Source organism: Larimichthys crocea, chromosome XV (assembly GCF_000972845.2).
Source record: "Larimichthys crocea isolate SSNF chromosome XV, L_crocea_2.0, whole genome shotgun sequence".
NCBI classification, from domain to species: domain Eukaryota; kingdom Metazoa; phylum Chordata; class Actinopteri; family Sciaenidae; genus Larimichthys; species Larimichthys crocea.
This window is the reverse complement of record NC_040025.1, coordinates 17,912,915-17,936,988: the sequence shown is the minus strand read 5'-3', so window position 1 is coordinate 17,936,988 and position 24,074 is coordinate 17,912,915. Positions and strand designations below refer to the sequence as shown.

The 24,074-nt window shown below is 45.0% G+C and overlaps 1 protein-coding gene across 5 annotated transcripts in view; it reads right to left on the bottom strand.

The window, feature by feature from the left end:
• rerea (arginine-glutamic acid dipeptide (RE) repeats a) overlaps positions 1 to 24,074 on the bottom strand; it is a 122,763-nt gene that overhangs the window by 69,063 nt on the left and 29,626 nt on the right. For 3 of the 5 annotated variants that reach the window (XM_027288376.1, XM_027288375.1, XM_027288377.1), the window contains one exon: positions 3,592 to 4,102. In XM_027288376.1, the coding sequence (XP_027144177.1) occupies positions 3,592 to 3,958 (367 nt within the window). In that variant the 5' untranslated portion in view covers positions 3,959 to 4,102. Of the gene's footprint in view, positions 1 to 3,591; positions 4,103 to 20,508; positions 21,208 to 24,074 lie in introns of those variants that run through there. The other 2 variants (XM_027288378.1, XM_027288374.1) reach the window with 2 other exon arrangements.

The window sequence follows — 24,074 nt, the reverse complement described above, 5'->3', positions numbered from 1 at the left end:
TACTGAGAAACAGAATTCAGATGTGCGGTGTTTATATAAAGTATAATTTACTTTGGTTTCTGAATTAAACATCTGAAAAAAGGCACTTCAATTGAACAAATTGCCATCGTCTAAATTAGCACTCGGGATCGTCATTCTATGATCAAATGATCCTTCGATCAAATGAATACCTAATCAATTTTTAAAAAGGTATTAAATGTAATTCAGCTCATTTTTCAGCTCAAATGACAGAATCTAACAATATCTAAAGGTTGCTGTGTAGAAACAACTTCAAAGGAGAAGCTACACATATTTTACACGTTCATAAAAAATGGATGTGGTCAATAAATGTCAGCATGTGCGCAGATATTGCGCTTCATTAGGAATAATGGCAACATATATTACATGCAACGTGCAGAAAATTACAGCAGACGTATGTTTAAGAAAGAACCACTGAAGCCTTGGGGAGCATAAAGAACAGGACAGGTTTGTGTGACTGTTGGTCTCGAGTTTAAAGAAAGGAGGGAGGGAGGGAGGGCTGGTTATCCAGCTCTACGTGCATGTGTGTCAGTCATACTACTGCTGTATAACTTACTGTGTGTGCACATGACACATACAGTGACACACACACACACTCCCCAGGGTTCTGTGGTAGCTGCGGCAAGAAGCGCCAGCTGTCCACATCAACAACTCCCCCCAACGCTCATACACACAAGGTGTTTTTTTTCTCTCCGTCTAGCCTGCAAACTCTGTGTATTAAACACAGCGCTAACTACACAAACGATCACTATCTAAGAATAAAGTGCTACATTTAAATCAAGTGTAGTCTTGATGTGGCTGTGGCAGCCATGTTGTGTGACATAAATCGAGGTAGAAAGGAGGGGGGGGTTCCCATTAGCTCTCTCCATTTTAAACAGACCAGCCAGTCAGTTAGTTAGTTAGGAAGGAAGGAGACATGCTTTGCAGCACCAGTCCTGCTGCAGTACAGAGAAGGGATGAGCCGTGTGGACTGTACTGTATATATGTATGTGTGTGTGTGTGTGTGTGTGTGTGTGTGTGTGTGTGTGTTTGACCGAGCTTGTGTGTGGTGCACGAGTGTGCTTGTCAGAGATAGGGACCCGTGTTTGTGACTCTTAAAAGCATGCCTCGTATATGTGTTAGAGTGTGCATGCATATGTGTTACAGCACACTGGTGAGAGTGCACAAATACCGGTTATCAGCATGCTGCGTATGTATGTGTGTGTGTGTGTGTACTGACATGTTTTTTTTTGTGTGTGTCCGAGCTTCTAGGGTGTCTCCTATTGATCCCCCCCATGGCAGTGTGAATAATCTCCAGAGAGAGGATCTATAATCTGGGGTGGGGGGTGGAGGGGGGCTGGAGTAGGGAACAGGCTCTGGAGGTGTCTGGCCAGGCCCGGGGAAGAGGAGAGCTCAGCCACAGGGCACTGATCGATTTGGTATGTCTGCTAGCACTGCATCGGGCTGTCCCCCAACCCCCATCCACGCTATAACAGCCAACTATACAGATGACCTGGGACACAGTCCCCCGGCCACCACCATAGACACACTCCTCCATCCTTTTTTCAAAAACAGCAGCAGAGCTAGATTTAGCTGTAGGCGCACCTGCTGGCCCATTGCACTTCTCCTTCCACCCTTCCCCATCCAATCGATGTGCACTAAGCCGCCTGAACCCATCTTCAAGGGATAGAAAGGCTAAGCAGAGAGATTGGAGGGTGGCTAGAGATTGGGAGTGTGCAGACGATTTCAATACTAGCTTATGTGTTATTTTCTGTGTGATGACACGGGCCTGTATGTTTGTAAAGCTGCCTGTGACAAAAGCAATCAAAACAGTATTTTGGTTGGCGATTTATTTCGGTTTCTGCGCTGCTTTCCAGTACATGGTTCTTCTCTCTTCCTATGTCCGGGGCGGTGTAAATCCCTCTCTGAGGGTGGTCAGTTTTACATATTGTATGTCACTAGACGGCTATAAAGGGATTTAACATTTAGTGAAGCATAATCCATTGCAGGCTTTGTGCCTGCCTAAGCTGCACACATCAAATCTGATTGCAAGAAGGCTGCTACCAATGACCAAGCAGGAGGAGGACACACACACACTGAGGGCTTATCACTTGAACAATAAGCAGAGGAGACAGCAGGAGGTCAGTTGCTGAGGTGGAGGATCTTCCATGTTGACAATAGGAGGTAAATTACAAACTAGTGTACTGGTGCTGGGGGCACCACCACCCAATCCTGGCTCATCCCTAATCTAAACCAATCTAACACCTCCACTCTGTGAGGCGGGAGCAGGTTGTGACACCCAGGCCCCTCTAGACCTGTCAAAGTAATTGAAGGAGAAAAGACAGGAAATGTAAATATTCCCCCTCAACCAGACACTGGCTGTGCTGCTCACTCGGATGTGGAAATATAAATATTCGGCAGAGTTAATCCACTGAGACGGTCGACTCTGTTTATAAGCCATCTGAAGGTTTCACTGATGTGAGTGACTGCTTCCGTTTTTGTTTTTAACCCCCCCCCCTTTTCTTCCGCTCTGCTCTGCCCCTCTCTCCGCATGGTTAACTGTGAGAAGCGCTCTCTATTAAACATGAAATGTGAAGCTAAAAAAAAAATGAATGGAGCATTACAGAGACAGAAATAGAGAGGGAACAACAACAAGGTTTGGGTTGAGTGTTACTGCTTTGCTTGAGGACCTCCACTGATACCAGTGCAGAGATAATTTAGCCAACAAGATTACACAGCTAGACATAAAGTGTAGGACGGGGAGGTCTGGCTGTTTCACTGCAGCTACTTGATGTCTCTTTAGTAACTGAAAAAAAAAGAAGAAGGGCTTGGTGTTGGATGTGTGTATGGATAGGTAGTTGGAGAGGAAGATAACCTAACACTGGCTATAATTTCCTATGTCTTCCCATTAAGTCCCCGAGCAATGTGGGCCACCCTCACCCCCCACTACTTGACCTTTTGCTTGCTGCTAGATAAACGAAAAGACATGGCAGCAATGATTTAGTTGCAAAGCAGCGAGCGGTATCCGAGCAAGAGCAGACTACACACACACACACACACACACACACACACACACACAGCTAGCATAGGCTGGCTTCCTCCTGACAGTGAGTGCTGACATTCCTCCCTAATACAACCAATTTATAAACAGAGGGTGAAAGAGAGGCCATGTTTACAGCTGCGGAAAAGGTTGGTTCCCTTTTAAGTCTCATTCATACGATGTAATAAAGACACTGCGCTGCAGCTCAAACATCTCTTCAGGAAACTAGAGTACCGTTTGGCCCCAAGAGGGAATAGCATACTTCCAGTGAGTCAGATAGTGTTGGGATGAAATCATTATCATGGCTGTCGTCACTATCACATCATTTAGTGAAGCACCACTTTGCTTTATTGACTTAGCCTAAGACAAATCACAGAGTGGGTCAACTTGAAATTGATTGTATGATGTATCGGGGCTCTAGCCTGTGGGAGTACTTCTGCTGTTAAGAGAGTTGCTACTTTGTAGAATCTGCAACCCCTCAGCAGCTTACTGCAACAACCATTATTGAAGCTCTTGATTGGCACGGTTATATTATAGCCATGAGTTGAACTTACCTCCGGGTCTGTAAACAACATCGTCTTCTGTGATGAAGGACGTGATTTCTCCGTTTTCTGTGCGCTCGTAGCGCGACTTTTTCTTCGGCGTCTTCTTCTTGCCCTTCTTGCCGGCCTCCTCGGCCGTGCCGCTGCCTCCGCCTGTGCTGCCATTGTCGTTGTCCTCATCCTCGCTGTGCTCGCTCTCTGCATAGTTCTTGGCCCCGCCCTCCAGCGTACAGCTGCGTCGGGGCCTGGAGCTCTCACTTTCACGGTCGCCCCGTTCTCCGTCCTGTCGCCGGGACTTACCGGCCTCTCTCTTGTCCCGGTCCCTATCTCTGTCTCTGTCTCGCTCTTTCTCCCTCTCCTTCTCTTTGTCGGCCGTCATGATCCGCCACGTGCCTTCCTCAGTCCTCTCACGGCTGGGCCTCCGTGAAAGGTAGACTGTGAGCCTGGGCTTCAGTCTTCTGAATTTACCAGTCAAATCCAGGGAAAATTTGGCCACACCAACAACCCCAGTGTTTCAGAAAAGCTGTGGACAAGAGAGAAGAATGACAATTAGCATAAATGTCAATAACTATTATCCTAACAGTGCAGAAGCTACATTTTCTAACTACAAAGGGTTGTTTTGTGCTGGAGGAGATCTTTTGTGGGTGAGAAACACAAGATTAGTTCCTAGAGATCAGGCAGCTGTGCTGACTCTTCTCAACAGCACAGTAATTGTTGGCATTCCCCTCCACAACCATGTATACTCTGGAGAGCACTGAGTAGCTTTATCAAAGAACAGAACCTGAATCAAGCTTCCTGCTCAAACATATTTCCATTCTTTCAGAGAGGCAGTAAAACAGAGTTATTAAAGTGTAAAAGAAAGGGAGAAAAGAGAGAGTGAGAAAAGCAGAAAGACAAGTGCTGCATGTACAGTATTTGTAACACAATAAGCTAAAGGGAAGTCGTAACTGAATAAGCGCGAAAGGTAGTGCGGCATTGAGGATGAGGCACGCAGCCAGTAGAATTCCTCGGAGATAATGTGTCGAGGGGGTTTTTCGGCACAAGACACTGCTTGTCTTCTGCAATGCCACGGGAGATACGCAGCTTGAAGCTCAATGACAGAGTTAACTGGTTAACTTCTCTGCAGACCATCTGTGATGACACCAAGCTCAATTTTACTCATCTGTGTGTGTGTGTGTGTGGTTGTGTGTACTCTGGCTTACTGGACTGCACCCCACCCCAACCCTCAACCCTCTGCCCTGGCTGACAGTCACCACTGTGTTAATGTGAAGTGACAGCTCTGGAGGGAAGCAACACAGCAATCCACTGGGTAAGGGAAAGGGAGAGGAGAGAGGCTGAGCCAAGCCCAGTCCACTGCCATTTTCAGCTATCGTCGTTCACTCAAAAGGAACTCGGCTACCACTTTCTCATGCCGTAATGAAATCCTCCATAAACAGTGAAGTGGGCAAAGCTGAAGCTGCACTACACTGCCCTACACACTGCGCCTACAAAGGAGGCTTCTCATTTACTGCCAGTGCTTGCCCCCTCCGCAACAAATTAACTAGAAATTCTATTACTGTTATTACAGTCCCCAGAGGCATCAGACCAGGCAATCAGCACCCGTGGTTACCATGGTTGTGATAGCAGGGTGGGAGACGGAGAGTGAAAAAAAAAAGGAGGGGTAGCGATTGGGCCAGGTAAAACAGACCCCAGCTTCGAGTGAAAATTATACAGCATGTCTGCAAGTGGACGTGGGTTTATTGGGAATATGAGGTGAAGAATAGAAGGAAAGAGAAAGACAGAGGAAAGGTTTTTTGGCACACACACACACTGAAGCGCGTTTGACAACGGCGCTCCTCAGCAGCGGGTGCTGTCATCTCGTGAGCAGACACCAACTGACAGGGCAGCTGCTCTTGTCGTCGGCTTCAACACAAACACCGGGCCTGATTAAACCGCAGCCTCGTCACAGCCCCATTAATCACCTAATGATGAGTTACCACGGCGACCACTGGGCTGCCAGCATATATACACAGACACACACACACACACACGAGAACACATTAGTGTGCGCACACACAGGACGCAAAAAGGGCTCTGGAGGGATCTGGCGCGCATGTGCAAAAAGGACACATACAAGACACCCACCGCGGATACACACCTCCGCCGGCATGCCAAAATACAAACTGTGCCCCCCTCCTGTGTCCAGATCCAGCAGCATGTCTCGGAGGTGTGAGAAACATGAAAACATTGATGAAGGTAGCATTTGATAGCACAGCTCTAATCCGGGGAGCTGCCAGAATCTGTGTATGAGCTAAGCACCTCTTCTCTCCTCTAATCAGTAACATAAGCCTCTTCCACTGAAACCAACGAGGACCCTGAACTGTTGCAAATGGAGGGCTGGCCCATTCTCCTTTGATGTCGCGGGCTGCTATAAGCTTCTATAAGTATCTTTACAATCTAGGTGCTATTAGCTTGCATCTGGAGACACTTTACACAACCGCCTCATTCCACATTTTTGTATCTCCAATTACCTTGCTGACGTTAACATAATTGTGTTTATTAACCCTCGCAGCAATGAGGAAAAAAAAAAAAAAATCATATTCACACAGACGTGCGCTTGCTCCCGTTCAACTGTGTTAAAAAAACTTTTACCAGACAATTAACAATATGTTCAGGTGCCTGTGGTTAATTTGTTGCACGCCGGTAGTTTGATGCAGATAACGGGGCAATTTGAAGTTGAACAAATTGAGTGAGTAAAAAGGAGTGAAGCGAAGTAGTGACACCGTGGCAAAAAAAAAAAAAAAAAAAATGTAATGATGGTTGACAGGAAAGAGAGTGAGAAAGAGATAGTGAGACAGAGAGAGAAAGCGATGGAGAAGGCTCTCCACCCACTCCCCGGGAAACAAAGTGCTTAGTAGAAAGCAGCGCCGGCTGCCTGGCCGATGAATAACACTGCGAGGGGGCAGGTGAGGCTGGGAGCTATTACACATCAATCACCGGGCCAGGACCCTTTGAAAGATACCAGCTGTCTTAATGGAAAAGAGAAGGAGGGGGGGCAGTGGCTGGAGAGGGGTGGAGGGGGTCCCAGCCAACGTCACCTAATCCACCATTTACATTACTGCAATAGAGTCAAGGGCTAGCAGCCAGCGGGGCCCTGCTCAAATACATTTCGCTTTTCCGTGCCTGTTTAAATGAGACCTCTGGCCTGAAAAAAACCACACAGTTTGTGGCTCGATTAACACATCATCCCCCCCACAATGGCCACACAGCAGGTTCCTGTTACTAAACACAGCTTTTTTTCTTTCCCTCACTCCCTTTTTTTTTCTCCTGCACAGCCTTTTAAAAAAAACCCATGTTTTATTCATTTCAATCACTCCCACATTTTACCCAAATCCATGCTCATCTCTGTAGTTTTAAATCAAAACCTGTCAAAGGATAAACATCCAAATTATCACGCTTCGCTTGAGTACCTATACAGCTGTAGGGTTTCTTTTTAATCCCACCAAATTTTAGTAATTGATTATCTTGGATTAGAAATTTGCAAAAAAAAAAAAAAAAAAGGACATTTATTCAGATGGCATTCTATAAAAGAAATAATAAAGTAACTAGAAATGTCTACATTTAAATGCAAAATATAATCTAACAACAATATAACAGCACAGTGATCCACTCAGTTTGGGGAGAGAGAGGCTGAAAACTCATTCATGGTATATTCAATTGGAGAATTAGGAAGTAGCAAAATGTGATTGGCAAGGATTTAGGGCCGGCTTTGCAAAGGGATTGAATGAAATACTTGCATGAATACAGATTAGAGGAGAACAATGTTAGCATGAATATACACAGGGTTATTAACAATGAGGGCAACTCAAATTGATCTGAATAAACCAGCCAGAACCTCAGCAGTGGAAGGATCCTAGCTGCGGTGATGTCGAGCTGCAGCAGGTTTTCGTCAGCTCCAATCCATTACTCAGTGCCATCTAATCTAAGCTGCCATCCAAGCCCCAGAGAAACAGCAGCATAATGAAAGGCTCAGCTGGAGGTAAGGGGTAGGCCACTTCATAAGGGATTCTCTGTGGTCTCTGCACCCTGCCTGCTTTGTCTTTACCTTGTGCAATCATGGCTTGCTTTATTCTCACAGGCCCTTCTCTGTTTTAGTTCACATTGGCAGGGCAAAGACACTTGTCTGCTCCACTTGTTTTTCAATTCGCTGATGAGTAACCACATCTTTTTTTTCCCTCTTGCTAAAGCTGTGCTCACAAAAGCTCTATTTTTAGCAGACATCCGGGGTTAGTTTAGTAGGTAAAAGCCGTGCTCGAGAAAAGATAGCTTGGGGCTTTCCAACGTCAACATTTAAACCTGCCTAGAGACTCCCATGGTGAAAAAGGCAAAGCACTGCTGCACAAGAACAGATTCTCATGCACAATGACACTGTGTGCAACAATAAACTATCCCTGTCGAAAACGATTAAGACAATTTAGAAAATCTCCCCGGGCCAACAATAGCAACCATTGCTTTCTTTTTGTAATATAAAGTGATACCCACTAAGTCAAACATATTCTCTGTCCAACAGTCCACAGGTACTTTCAACCACAAACACAAGGATTAGACAGTGTACTCCACATGGTCTAAAGCCTCCACTCCATCTCTAAAAAGAAGGCTAAATCCTACTCTAGTCCCTGTTTGTGTGCTCTCCGTGAGAGCTCCAAATAGCCCTGAGGGGGCCGTTCCACAACCCAAGATGTCCATTATCTACAGGGCTTGTGAGCGCGACTTCATTTCGCAGCCTAATACCAGCTACTTCAAGACACAGTACCTCTCAGTCTGCCACGTTTGTCTGGCTGGAGCAAAGCCGAAGGCACATTTCAGCAGCTATGACTGCTTCGCGAGGCATCATGTTTAGACACGGCTCCTGAGGGAAAATGCCACGGTTGTCCGTTGTCACCCTTCCCCTTCCTTTAAACGAGGCACTCTCAAGAAATGTAATCATGAGCAGCCCAGTAAAAAAAAGGGACCTTTCCCTATGTGTCACTGATACGAGAAGCAGGAGAATGTGAGGTGCGTGGTGGCAGACAGAGCTATCATGAGTGTGGCTCTTAATTGAGTTTTCTTGTAAATCTATGGGCTTTTTCTTTTTCCACACTGTGAATAAAGTGCCTGATTCAAACTGATTTCTAGTGTCTTTTACCTCCAGAGAGGCACTGACAATTCAATTTTTTGGTGAATTATGCTGTTGTAATGGAAATTTACCCAAAGGTAAAGCTCAGGTCAGGAGTATAAAAACACACCGGGGAGACATTCGAGCCTGACTTGTAGTGAAAAATATCTGTATCATATATGCATCTTCAAACATATATCTCTTTAAAATGGAACAGGACTCTAGGAAGAGGTGGAGGAAATGAGTTACATGACATTTTCTCAATCAGATGTATACAGTAAAAAGAGATTTACTGGGAAAGGAGAAAAAAAAACCCAACAGTGATTTTGTCTTGCGTTAAAATGAAAGGACTCTTGAGATTTTAATATTTGAGCACTCAATCATGTACCACTTCCACTGATACTCTGCAATGAAATATCCCCACTCTTCCTCCCAGATCTGCCTATCAGCTTAACGATCCTCTCCGTCAGTTCAACTCCAACTGGTAGTCTAAATGAGTGTGCGAGAGGAGGAAATGTATTCATACTGCTGCCCTACATCCTCCAGCTACTCTAATCACTATGTCACACAGAGCGACGTGCCAACACAGGGGAAAAACTAACATAAATAGATTAGAGTGACAGATAAGACAGCTCTGAGGTTCCAGACTGGCAGCGCAGGCCGACAGGGGCGCTGACGGATGTCTTCAAGAGCAGCTCCCCAAAAACAAAGCCATTAGGTCAGTACAAAAGACCATTTTTCCAGCTAAATTATTTAGCTATGTGGTGGCAAACCGGCTTCATCTTTGAACAGATGGTCAGGGAGGCGGGGGCAATCCCTTCCTTTCAACGTCTTCTAATGATCCGAGCCAAAAAAACACCTCCACCTCTTCAAACCACAGGATGGTATTACCTCTAATTAGAAAGGGCTATTATTTCATATGCAAACGCTTCTCCTCTAACCATCAACCGCCACCCAACCAACCATCACAACCGACTGCCATTACTAAATAAATAAAACAAAGCATGCCTCTTCTACACACATAACATCCCCCCCTCTTCTTTTTTTTGGTTACCCTCCATGCTAATTTCAGTATTCTCGCAACCGCAGGTATAACTCACGAGTCCATGTGTGAGTTCTGCAAACAGACAGCGTCAGTGAACGTTCTCCAGGCGGTGATGTGTTTGTTCAAGGAAAAGAACGGCTTTAGAGAGCAGTCAGCGGGGGGGGTTGAATGACCCGGAGGAGTGGAATATTCAGTGTGGCATTGAGCCTTGTCATCCACCATCTCAGTCGTGCGGGCCAGTGATCCTAGGCAGAGGGGAAAGCACCCTCTGCAGTGCGCATGAGGAGAATAATATGAATCATGACTCTGTGAGGCCTTTCATACAGCTAGACACGCTTTTTAAAAAACTATATAGCCGCAGACAAGGCTGTGTTATAGTCATCGCCTGATTCTGGATGGGTTTTTCTCTACCTCATCAAAAAAAAAAGCTAGAGGGAAATAGCCAGGGGTGAAGAAAACACTGCTAGAACAAGCAGGATCTGAGCTCAGAGCTCCCATATCCTCTGAGGACAGCTCATAAAACATGCAGAAGCTGGGCCTCTTATAGCAGTGGCATTTTAGTGGACCTGGCCACAAACACTCAGGCCACACACACTCACACAGGTAGGGCTACAAATACACACAATTAATTTTAAAGAGTCAGACCTGAGTGGTTTACGACCTGGACCACGAGCGAACAACTCAGGTCTTAATCTAAAAATACACATCAGCTACAAAAGGTAACTTTTTTTTTTCCAAAAACACTAGCAGCAGGAGCCTAGAACAATGGGCTTTTTGGGAAAATATAAGAGTGGAGGCTGGATATTACAGTGTACAGTAGTGATCCACAGATTAACTCTGCCTGTTCATGTGTGAAATGGAGACTTGATCCCTGACTGATAGTGTGCTATGCCTCCAGCAAACACAAGCTGCATATTTTTCATCTTTCCAAACACCTAACAACTGCAGTGTATTGGATTACACATTGCATCCTTTGCTGTGCAACAACAATGGCACATTAAAAATACCGCCTGACACAACATAGCTCAGGCTGACTATAGGCCTTGTTGTCTTTTTTTAAAACCCAAAGGTGAATGCAGATGGCCGTGCCGCTGAGTTGCTGCGAATAAGCCTCAGATATTCTTGGAATGTTAATGTTAGGCTTCAAACCATGGCAGTCTCACAGACTGCTCCTCTCGTCACTGGGCCATTAATGACGATGAAAATACTACTTAGCCCTGCCTATGCCAATAAGACACTGTTTAAAATATAGATCACATAAACAACTCACTTTTTAGCAACAGCAGGAGAGGAAATATATAGATAACCGTTTCTGCTCTACCAAACTACCACAATGTTATGAGACAATTGTTAACTAATCCCATGCTTGCATTGTGTTTAAACACACCATATGCTGTGCTCATGCATAGGAAATCAGCCTCTAGTTACTCAGTCGTCGCTTAGTACAAATCTAGGAGGACAGGTTTGTGGAGCTACAGTCTTGTTAAAATAGTTTCCCACTGCATCTGCAAGCTTATAAAAAGCCACTGAGCATATTCACTACAGTGCAGCATTCATCTATGTGTATATGCGTGTCAATCTATGTGTAGGCCATTGACACACACACACACACACACACACACACACACTCTTAACACGCACACATAAATAAACAACAACAAAAAAAGCTGCCGCTGCTGAGCAACTGTATTTGCAGTCCAGGTCAGACTATGTGCTCAGCCAATAAATGGCTGGAGTGTAATGTGCCTTGACCTTCTATCTGTCTTTCAGCAGCTCCTTACATATATTGCTGTCTCTCCTCATATATCACTCGGGCAAATGGCGCCCTTCACCCTGCTCCCTCCTGTCCCCTCCTTAAAAGGCTGAGGGGACATCTTTGCCTGCTGTACTCAACTGACAGCGCTGGCAGCTTCCTCCGCTAAGCACAAGGGGAGGGGGCTCATCGAGGGGAAATGCTGCAATGAATAATTATGTTTCATAACATGCCCCCCTCCACCCCCTCCCCCCTCCTTTATTTGCATCAAACAATAATTAATGGGGGAACAAGGGGCACTGAAGAGTCTGCTTTTTGCTTACCAGAACAAGAGGGTCAATATGCCCTTCAACCCTTTCCCCTCAAGCTCACCGTCAAAGCAGAAGACACCTCATCCCTCTAAAAACATGCTCTTAGCTTATTTATGATGCCAGTTGCTCTGCTGGAGAAAAGGCAGCTTTCCTGCTACACTCAGCAAAACTGGCCAGATCACTTTACGCAGCAGTTCACTACTTCCATCTCCACACCTCTTCTCAGCAAGCCAACCCAACAACTCAATAATGAATATGAAATGCCTCCTAATTGATGTCTATGGCAGTTGGAGAGGCTGAAAATACGGGCTATTGGACATGGGCTTGACTTGATTAAGTTTTTGTTTCACGTTACAAAAAAAAAAAAGAAATAATCTCTGATCAGCAGTAGCAAAGCCAGTCCTGATCGAATTAGCTTTGCACTAAGAGCTCCATTGATCTTGGCACTCATCTGTGCAGATGAGACCCGGAAAGGCAGCTGGTAATCCAATAGCAGGGATGGCAAGTGCTTCAAGGACTCTGCCGTGTTTACCCACCTATTTCCTACACAAAGAGGCAAGACGTTAGCGCACGCCACTCACCGGGCTGATTGGAAGCCACGGGGCCTTGGGAGCTCCAGTGAAATAAATAAGAGCTGCAGTGTGACCAAAAGCAAAGTACTTGAAAGCTGAAAGTAATTGCTTTGGCCATAGCCATCATGCAATGAGTAAACAGGATGAATCAAGCAAAGGCTAGATCGGTGTCTTATAACGAACTATGCTGTAACAGAAGCTTTTGCTTCATAATCTCAAAAACATCTCAAAAAGCAAGGCTAATATCATTTTAAAGGGTCTATTCACCTGAGTGTGAAAGGGTAAGGTTAAGAGAATCAACGCGGGGAAGTAGGTCTTTGTGCTGTGATAACTTCATTGCACCAGGTATTGATGCGAACCTTTGCATGACATCAAACAAGAAGCCAGAGAGCATGTGAAATGAAACGGAGCAAAACGAAGGTAGTAAAGGACAAAAAAAAAGAAAACATACAGCTGTGTCGCTTGTGGAAATAGTTCAAGTCAAGTGTGCCTTAATAGTATTGCTGTCGTGCATTAAGTATAGTGCTGCCACAACAGGGCACTTATACACACACACACACACACACACACACACCCGTAATCCATCAAGGATTCATGAGTGAATGCTCAATAACAGACTGAGTGCATTTCTCTCCTTCATATCACTGCAGCAAGCAACACAAAAAAAAAGTGTGAGAACTCTTCAGCAACCTACAGACACACCAAACACACACTACTCTCATACCACACTAATAACCTTGGGCTGTCTACCAATGCCATGACTTTATGGAACAGTATGGCCCTAAATAGAAGCTCCATTTCTCACCAGCAGTCAGTAACAGCTCTATTTCAGCCGCCCTGTCATTAAATATTTATCTTAACACAGTTGCCAATCATACCAAGGTGATAACCATTTAAAAATCCAAATCTGGTGGCTATTTAAGCCCGCTCTTACGCGTCCCGCACCTTACTCCACCGCTGCCACAACAAAGACCTATTTTTAAAAGGATTATCTACAAGTGTTCCTTTAATCAGCGCATGGCAGAACTGTAGAAATCCCTCAACAACAGTCCCAGAGGAATACCTTTCTCTGAAGCCCTATCAGGCAGAGGATCTCCTTCACCGACAGCAGACTGAATGAGTGGGAGTGAGTGTGTTTGAGGATGAAAACATGTGCTGCTACCTTGCTGTAATGTCCTCTCCAACAATCTCAGAACAAAGGCCTCCATTTTGAAGTGGAGTTATGATGGTACTGCCCTCTTAAGGTCCTCTGTTACGGCGTGTCCCATTGCTTTCTATCCTATCCTTTGTTAGCCACTGTTTGTTATGCTAGCGAGATAAGCCACTGTTGTGGGTGGCTGAGTGTACTACAGCAACCGGTGTACTGCTTGAGTGCCAAGGCAGACAGTCTGTGGGAGGGATTGTGGGCGTTATAGATCACTAGGAGACAGATGTCCAGCCTTGCCCCGACGCTGACTCAAACCCCAAAGACTGTGTGTTTGCAAACTGGACTGATTCCTGGTGGGTCTTAAGTTGATCTTTATCAGACCAATAAAGTCGGCTCACTTTATCACAGTGATCTTCCTCTTTTACTGGCACGCGGATGAGCAGCTTTGTTATTTATGAAACATAAGAGGTGGAAGTCTACTCTGCTCTAGCCTGATAAACATTACAAGCTGTCTTGTGCGGGCAAACAAGCAACCTGATTCCGAGTGTGCAGAAATGACACCGGGCTGGCGCAACAAAGAAATTTGAGGTTTGGATGAATGCAAAAAACAAATGGATATTGCGATTGCCTCTGGAGAACAGATGACTGGCAGGGCATTGGCAAGACACTACATCATTGTCTACCATCAACGCACAGAGATTCTCTTCTGCACTAAATAAGTGTCATGCTCCAATAAGCAGAATCAAACCCTTTGAGCAGCTGCTGTCTTTAATACGCCCTCTCTCTTTGTTTTATGATGCGGCGTCACAGTTAATGATTTCCTCAAGATCTCCATTTCCCACATACGATTTACATGTTTGAAATGCTTAGTTGAGCTGACACAGGTTTGTAACAACAACCATTTACTGCCAAGCTGAATCAAATAGTGTTTGGGCGCGGCCTAGATATTTAATTTCAAAAGCTCGGTTGATCAAGAGGAAACAGGCACGGTATCAGCATATTGCCTTTCAGTTTCTCCTGGTTTACATATCTGGATTGAGCAGTCATCCCATCCAGAAAGAATCACCGCCAGCTAAAACAATTACACCCCCAACCTGAGCACACAATCCTCTCGCTGTCTGCCTCGACTCAGCTTGACAATCAAGCCCATTAGATCTTTCTGTGAATTAAAGCTAGTTAACTTAAAGCACTGACACACATCAAGAATAGTCATTAGGCTGTCTTTTTAGCATAAAAAACAGGAATGATTTGCCGGTTCAGAGAGATCATCTCTCTACATGCAGCCTGGGGCCGCCCTTGCCATCTACCTCATTATTTTGGGAAGAACAAGGCCGCTGATGAATCCGGTTGGGTTAAATGTAAGGTGTTCTCGTTGTGACCTGGCTTATGCGCGACAGCAGCAGCGGCGGAGGCGGCAGACTACTCTAAGCAGCTCTGCTTACAGACAAAAGAAAATGGACTGTAAATATACGGATAAATCTCACTCAACTAAGCTGTAAAATCAAAGTGGAATTGTTGGAGTACATCACTCCCACGCAGCTGCAACATTCTGCAGTGAGAAAAGCTGTCAAATGTTGGCTTTTTGTGGATACTAGCAGAGCTGACAAGTGCCAATGATACACCATGAGTGATAAAGACATTCATTCCTGCTTAGAGAGAGGTTTTCCAGATGTGATAAGTCTGCAATGCTCCAGTGCTTCATTACTGGATAGAAAAACACTGTTGCTGTGTTTTCCCATTTACGTTGCCAGGGTGACAAATGAAAAGCAGAATCACCCGCACAACTAATCAAATGAGTGAGTGACAACAAGTCAATATTTTCTCATTGTGTGGACAAGCAATATATCTGCACAGTAACGGGCTGTGCTCTGAGGCTTAGGCAATGCTTGCAGCATTATACGGATAATGTGCCAATAATCTGGCTTGCTGTGGCTGTTAAGACCAGTGCCAATAAAGACGCAGTATCAAAAGAGAACCTTTACCAAGTGTGGGCTAAATTACAAACTCACCAGACATCGTCTAGACTCCCTGCTTCAAACAAACGCCGCCTGTTTTATAACTGCTACAAGCCAACAAAAGACAAAACTGTAATTGGACATTGATCTGTCATAAGTCATCCTAAAAGCAGCCATGAATGGACTCGTATGTAAACACACAAACCTCACACAGCTACAGTCACTACGTGCTCGGACAGATCAGACTGTATCCATTTTGCTTTAATTCCTCAGAGCTCTCTCGTCATTTTTAAAAGATATCTTCTTTAAAAAAATTTAGACAATCAGCTTGCTTTTTGAATAAATCCCTGACAAAAAAAAAATCATCCCCCACAAGCCTGGTTAAACACAAGCAAGATCAATGGGTAAATTTATCAGCAAATATTACCATTTGCTGCCTGGCAAGTAATCATTAAGGAATGGCACTGATGCATTATTCATTGGCTAATGTATAATTCAGATTTAACAGCAGATTCTATGCATAAATAAAGCTATGATACATTTAAACACATTAAATGTTTACTTGCTAAAATAGGAAATGAATGCACAGCATGAACACTTCCCCGCTGCTGTCACTCGATTATTTGCTACCATTCCTGTGGATGCAGGGACGTAAGGTGGAGACTGGAATATAGACTCCGACAGCCCACTCATCATAAAACGTACACTTAATAGACACAAGCTACTGATATCCAAAATATAGTGGGAGGGGGAATGCTGTTTAGGTGCAGTTGATTGCTAAAATCCAGCAGAGCGTCTTGTTTCTCTGAAAATTGGTCAACAAAACCTAGAGCACATTACAGCCTCACCGTTTACACAGTTTTACTGCCTGGGACATAAAGATTTATGTGCTATCACGTTATCTCCTTCGGACATCAGCATATGTGTTTAAACATCGTAGCGGAGGCGGGATCACGAGGACGTTCTTGTTCAAGTGTCAGAGCTGGTGTCAGAGGGACAGTCAACAGGGAGGACGAGGAGGCAGCGAGGACACACAGGCCTCCATCTGACGGTGTTCAGAGCGGGCGGCCCTGCGGGGACCGCCATTCCACTTTATGACCATGCACTGAATTAACGAGGCCAGATGTCCCCCCCACTTAACATGTGTGAAAGTGCCCTCCGATGGGCTCAGCTGCTTTAAGGGTGTACAGACAGAGAGGAGGGGGAGAGGAGAAAAAAAAAAAAGGAGACCGGGCCTATTTTCAATTATCCCAATTTTTCACTCATTGTTGGCTCCTGAGGTTTATGTTAATTAAAGATATCGGCTCTTCCTCTGCGCACACAACAAATTACATGGAATTTTCTACGAACAATCAAAGCACCTCTCCGGTCCTTCATCACTCTCCATTTCAGTAGTCACCCACCAGAGGGTACTGCCTCCTTAGCAGTGTTTCATGTGTACTATGTCAATCAGTGGCTAATGTATTCTAAATGCGTCACTGGTAAACCACTATCTGCAAGGACAATAGGTCAGGAAGTGTCGAGCTGGCTTGTTCCATTTAGAAATGAAACCCGTCGAAAGAATCAACAAGACCTGAAGAGATTTATCATCTCTCCTCCGAAACTATGAGTCTTGCTTCTGTGCGTGTGTGTGTGTGTGTGTGAGGAGGGGGGGGTGATACCAACAATGGTATGGGAAGCCATGACTTCCCATTGATTTTCCGCCTTCGCATTTCTGCATTGTTGGGGTCAAAAGTGGGAGGGTAAGTGCGGGCTATGTCTTTTATGTGGCTGAGAGATATACGCAGCCAAACAACATTCGCATAAACCAAAAACGCCAGAGGTGTAATTTACGTGCGTTTGTCTGATCAGCACCTTGCTGGCTGTTTGTTTTTGTAACAGGGTCAAACGTCACATCTGTTCTCATTTATGTGGCTCATTATAATAACAATTGGGTCATTTCTCTATGATTGCATTGGAATACAGTTGAGTCATTCAGACTGTTACCCCAAATGGATAAGACCCCAGCAGACTCACTCATTAGGATGAAAATTAGAGGCCCGCCAACATTGCATCAATTACAATTTCTCTGATTCTTTACGCATTACATCACTCCCAAACAGACAGCCACTGAGTGTTTTTCTACCAGCCAGCAACTGCCATCATCCTGACACACGGAAGGGGGGTGGGGGGGGGGCAGAGACGCAGTGTGCTGAAATCCCAGTGAGGACCATCATGCGAGCAGATTAAATAACGTTTTTCCAATGCCCTGTCAAACATTCAGCTGCCTCTGAGCAGCCAGACAGCCGTTACAGCCTCACTGTATGAAGCACCTCTCTCTCTCTGTATGGTCGGAAACAGCCTCTTTGATCCGGATATCGCCCCTCAGATTCCTCAGAGGTGACACTCATACACGCGCCTGTATGTGAGCTGAATGTTACTAGCTCTCTGTACCTTGTCAGCGGTGAGAGTTCTGTTTGTGAGGAGGAGGGAGCTGGTGGCGAGCAGGGGAGGGGGGGCTCTTACATAGCCACTATGCTTCTCCATGGTTTACATGAACAGCACAGACTGTGGACTCAGACCCAGATCAAATTGCACATCAGATTTAATTTCCTACAAACACCGGTATGAAGCACTGCAAATGGAGATGATATGAAGTGATACCGACAGCAGTATGGCAGTGTGTACATAATTAAGATTTAGGCTGCTATATTCTCATCTGATAGCAGCCTCACCACCGTGAAACCCTCAGTGCTCTTTTTTTTCCAAAACAAATCCCACACTGCAGAACAACTCAGGATCTTGTATACAACTCCATTAAGACGGCTGACCACTTCCTCTTTCATTCAATCCACAAGCAGTGAAACTAAATGGATATCCTAACCCACTGGGGAAGTGAGGAACATGCCATTTCAAAATGTGTTCCGAAATACAAGCTATGCGAGTTTTCCCGCATGACAGTGTAGGCTGAGATTGTGACTGTGATTGCATGTTTCCCACATAACCCAAAACGATTTCCGTCATATGACTGGTTACCATTTTAGAGACGCTCTTATAAAAGGGCTTATCTTCTTCTGATTCAGTGACCTTTTATGGTCTGAACAGGGGGGAGAAAACAGAAGCAGCGTCACTGATAATATGTTGGCAGCAGATAAACTCATTTGATGACAAGTAAGATCATCAATGGAAAAAAAGAGTATGAAGGCTTGTTGTCTGTAAAATCTTCACCTTGTCTTCTGTTAATTACCTCTGAATCAAAGATTAGACAGCGCCGGCTGACAGCTCAGAGTCGTTCAGAGTTGTGACTCACGGGAACACCATGAAACCAACCACTGTTGTTAACTATAACTGCACCTCATTATTTATACTATGTACCATATTCACATTCGCATGACTTTTAAAACCTGAGCGAGCCTCAAATGTTTAAACATTTTTTAACGTGGAGCAAATGCCCTTTATGTTCCAATGACCATCCATTATCTGCGCCGCCTGTGCCATACATTAGCCCGTGCCGTGCTGTGTCGTCCCACTCAGGTGGATTAATCACATCTGAATCATTAAGCTAGAGGTCACTTTTCAGATAGCAGGGGGTACCAAAGCAAAAAATAAAATAAATAAAATGCCACAGGAAGCATGGTGGAGATTAACTCCTAACAATTAGCAATGCAACATCTGAGTCCAAGTAACAGATCAGTAAAAAAAAAACACAGCAGCAGGGGGAGGATTGCAGGAAGGGGATTGTTTTTATATGGCAGAGATTGAAGGCAATCACTCCCCCTCCCCTTCTTCTTCTTCTCTTCTCTTCCTCCATTTGAATCTTGTTTCAAGTGCTGAAGCTTTCTTTGTGCTTATGTGGCCACATACCCTGCGGATTCAGCTTCTGACTGGGAGTCACATGAACACTCACTTTATGACTTACTATGACCAATTTTACAGTGGTGTAAGTAAACAAGCCCTCCTCCTCCTCACGTCTACTATAACTGGAAAACATTTGATAAGCTGCCTTTCAGACAAATAACTGTAGTCTGCTTTCAAATCCTAATCTGCCCCCTCCTAAAAACACACACACACACACACACCACCAGCCGGCCCCCCTTTAGTCTTTTCAACAGACACAAATCCCCCCCTCCCTCCTCCTCCCAAGTGAGAGCGGCATGTGCTTGGGCCAGATTTCAAGCCTCTGGGGTGCTGAAGGGGGAGAGTCAAGTTAATTTGGTGGTCCTTCAACAGTTTGCAACTGGTTCAGCTGGTCCCCGACAACTGCCCCCTACCTCTTTCATTTAAAAAAAAAAAAAAAAAGAGAGAGAGAGAGACTTTCCATTACTACAGTCCAATAATCAATTTATGACACAAGCAAAAAGCTGTAAATCCAAACAGCCGACCCTCCTTTATGTCCTAAACTTTGGGAAATCCCACCCATCAAATTTATGTAGCACTGACTCATCAACCCTGTCAAAATGCAACGTTTCTTTCCTTAAAGTTGATTGATGGTGAAGCACCCACACACATAAGTAGTTTTTATTTCTCTAATGTGTGTTTCCTGGACAGCAAGGTTTAGCATTTAAGCTCTCTCTCTCTCTCTCTTCCTCTCGTTTGTTTACTTCATTATCCTCACTTTAAAACCATTAGCCCGCTGAAGCCCCTGTTGCAGGCTGGGGGCCAGGGTCATGGAGGTTTGCTTGAGGGGGTCCGTCCTACACAGCGTCCAGAGACAGCCAAGTTTTTACAACAATGCAGCCAAACTTTAAACACTCACAAACATTTGACTCGAGGTCACACACGCTTCCTACTCCGGGTATAAACACAATTTAGACTCTTTTAAGAAAAGGTCAAAGTCTGAGTGCCACCCGGCTTTAGCCAACACTATTTCCTAAATTTCCTCTATTTAACAAAATAAAAATAAAAATCACCCACACATTGCTCCCCCTGTCTGCCTCCCCTCCTTCCTTCCTTCCTCCCCCCTCTCTCTCTCTCTCTCCCTCTCTCTCAGACCACAACCGTCCTGCAATCTTTTTTTGTATTCAACTACTCACCCGCCAGTCTGGTGATTTCTTGGAGTCCCACAGACTGCTGCAAACAAGTTCAAAAACGCGATCCTTTGCACCGAGATGACCCACCGCGACCGAACTTTTTTTTTTTTTTTTTTAAAGCCAGCTGGGTCAAATCCAAGAAGCGGGACAAAACGACTCGAACACGGACACTTTCTTCTTCTTGTTACAGCCCCGCACACGCACGGACGGACGGGCGGACGGAGAGGGGGGGCTCAGGCGAACACTTGCTTCAACAAAAGACGGGTTTCACTTTACTGATGGACTGCTTCACGTCCGAAATTTACCGAGCAAGAAGAGATTTTTTCTTTTTTTAAAGGCACTGTAACGTCAGCTAGTCCCCCCTCGAAACGGCTCCTGTTTATTCCCTTTCTGGCCGTGTTGTCGAGGATAGTGTCCACATGAAAAGTAACACAGCGCTGGTTGGTAGTTGTTTCGAGGGGTAAGGAAACCAGCGAGTTCGCCGTTTACAGGCTCCGCTTCCTTTTTCCACACATACACACACATGCACACACACGCTCTCTCTCTCTCTCTCTCTCTCTCTCTCTCTTTCCTATGCACACACACTCTCCGCGCTCCCCCTATCGCTCCCTCCTCCTCCTCCTCCTCCCTCCTCTTCAGCTGTTCAACAGACGCATCCACATGGCTGACCTAGTCTTTCTTTATCCAGACACTAGTGAAGGAGAATTACCCCGACCACACTCAACAAAAAAAAAAAAAAAAAAAGAGGAGAGAGATGAGGGGGTGAAAAAAAAACCGAGCGAAACAAAAACATGGACTGGATTCAAATAATCGTCAGGGACAAAGGGGTGGAGGAGGAGGAGGTGGTGGTGGTGGTTAGAGAGAGAGAGAAGAGAGGGGGGGGGGCAATGTGGCTGTTGATTGATGGCAGCCCCCAGTAGGGAAATGCAGCGTGCAAACACACACACACTCTAACACAGAGTGAGTGTGTGTGTGTGTGTGTGTGTGTGTGTGTGTGTGTGTGTGTGTGTGTGTGTGTGTGTGTGTTTGAATCAGGAAGCGAGATGCACGACAGCCAAAGTGGCCCGACCGACCATCAGCAACCGATCAATGGTTATGGGAATGTGACTGAAACACTACAAGCGACACAATGAAAGCCAGCAGCAGCAGCAGCAGTGGTGGTGTCTTGTAAATAAATGTGTCCTCCTCCTCCCCCCACCAGCTCTTTTAGTACTTAATCTAAATAAAATGTCTGAAAATATTCCTATATGCATCTGAGAGAGGGAGCAGCAAGCAGCTCAGGCTTGTAGAGCTCATTTGCATTTTTGGATAATGAATTAATTAGTCACCCCACCCCATTAAAAAAAAAAAAAAAAAAGAGGCAGAAACAAGCAGGGATGATAATTTGAATAGTCCATTAGCAATATTTGGGAGGCTGATTTTAATGGTTAGCTCGGCACGTCACCATTATCACCATCACAAAAAAAAAAAGTGATCCTTTCTCTGCACTCGTTTTGTGGTGGAGAATATACATTATGGCTTGTTTTGTCCTTAACCCCCCTCCACCTCTCCCCTGCACGCATTAGAGGAGCAGGGGGGAACAAAGATGGACCGCATTAAGTTATAAATTAATAGGATGATTTCCATTTCACTGAGCGAGTAGCTTGACACATTTTCATTGTCTTAAACATGATATTGGATCACTGTCAAAATCCAATTAACCAAAGCAAATAGTTTGCGCATTGGGCTCTTTTTTTTTTTTTTGTGTGTGCACTAAAGCCGGGCAGCAGGAGAAGACAGGCAATAAGGATCAATAGCAATTGAGTTGAGGGTGGCGTGCAGGGGGTCCTTCATTGTGCTACAAACCATGTTGGTCGTCTTCGTTTCAATAGCAGAGCAGGAGGAGGGGGAGGAGGAGGAGGGAGTGTTGCTGCTGTGTAACAAAGTGCTGGTAAAACCTTTTCCCAGCTCCTCCTGAGGCTGAACTGTCCTGTCCAGCCACAGCTCCCCCCTTATCACAGTACATATACATTTCACAAGGTCAATGTTTATGATATTTACTCATGCACGTACACACGCGCAGTCTGCCTTCTTTCCTGAGTTACACAAACATTCAAATGATCCGACATTGATAAGGAGGCGGAAATGCATATCTGTGTTTCTAATGTGCAATGAGAAAAAAAACTATATTTCCGAGTCACCAGTCAAATGCCAACGTTTTCAGTAGGTCTGTGAGGCTTAAGTTGGGCCAAGACAGCAGTGAAGGGTGAGTGCAGTGAATCCTCTCAGAAAGCAGTGCAAGAGCAAAGCTGGATTGGCTGGCGGGGCAGGCTCCCCTCCCCGGCAGATGAGATCCCATTATCAGGCAGACGAGAACTCCACCTCCAGGATTTCACAGCTCCACTGTTTATCACATGGCTCTGTCAAGTTGGGCACCATTAACCGATAATGAAAGGAGACAACCGGTGCAGTTACAAGCAAAGCACTCCACATTCTACAGGCCTAAGCATGTATCTGGGAAGCTGACTGTGTCTATTCAATTCTGTTCAGCATTCAAACGGCCCATCACAATACCTTTTCCCTGAGCAACCCCCCCCCCCTCGCCATCCTCTCTTTCTACAGCTACAGTGCCTTCGATCCCGACAGAACAAAAACTGGTTACTTGGTGCCTCTTTCTGAATTCAGAAGAAATGAAATCTAACAGAGCTGTGCGCTGCTCGAAAGAGAAAAATGACACTTTTCTGTGACACTCTTTTTCCTAAAGATTAATAAAGGGAGAACAATTCCTTGAAAGAGCTTACAGAACTAGAAGGGGAAGGAAAACTAAGGTACAATAAAGCAACACAAACTATCATTTTGAAATGTGTTGTCTTCATCCACATCAAGTGTAATTAGTACAAGTGTTACTAAACAAAACGACTGCCATTGAATCAAAGGCCAACGTGAACCCTCCTCCCTCCCCCCCGTCTGACTACTCCATTTATGGTTTATAGGATTCGGTAGCCACTTACTCTCATTAAAAATGAATACTTAACAAAAGCTGTGGGCTGACACACACTGTTTGCTTTAGCCTGATTTCTTCCACAATGGAGGAAAAGCAAGAGAGAGAGAGAGAGAGAGAGAGAGAGAGAGAGAGAGAGAGCAGGCGGGAAAAAAGAGAAAGTGCTCTGTGATACAAGCAAGTCAGCCAGTAGCTGAAACAACAGAAAAAAGTGACATGGATGACTGAGCCAAGCCTGTGAGATACTTGGCAAGCCTCAGAGGCCCTGGCCTCTTAAGCACTCATATCTAGTAACTTCATTTAATACATTCACCAGGGATGAGAAGACAAGTTGAAAAAAAAAAAAAAGGGAATTGAGAGAAGAAAACAGACTTGTAAAGCTAGAGGACGGTTAGGTTGTGGTAGAGTGGGGGTGTACTCCAGAAGCTTGACTTTAACACATGACTAAATCTCTGAGTGTAACAATCTAACTTCCCTGCTGCCAAAACGTAATGGGTAAAGGGGAGGCGGATGTGCTAGATTGAACCTTGAGACCATTTTACCATTCTGGGGCAGGTATTATCTACAGGAGCTGCTTTACTCATATTAA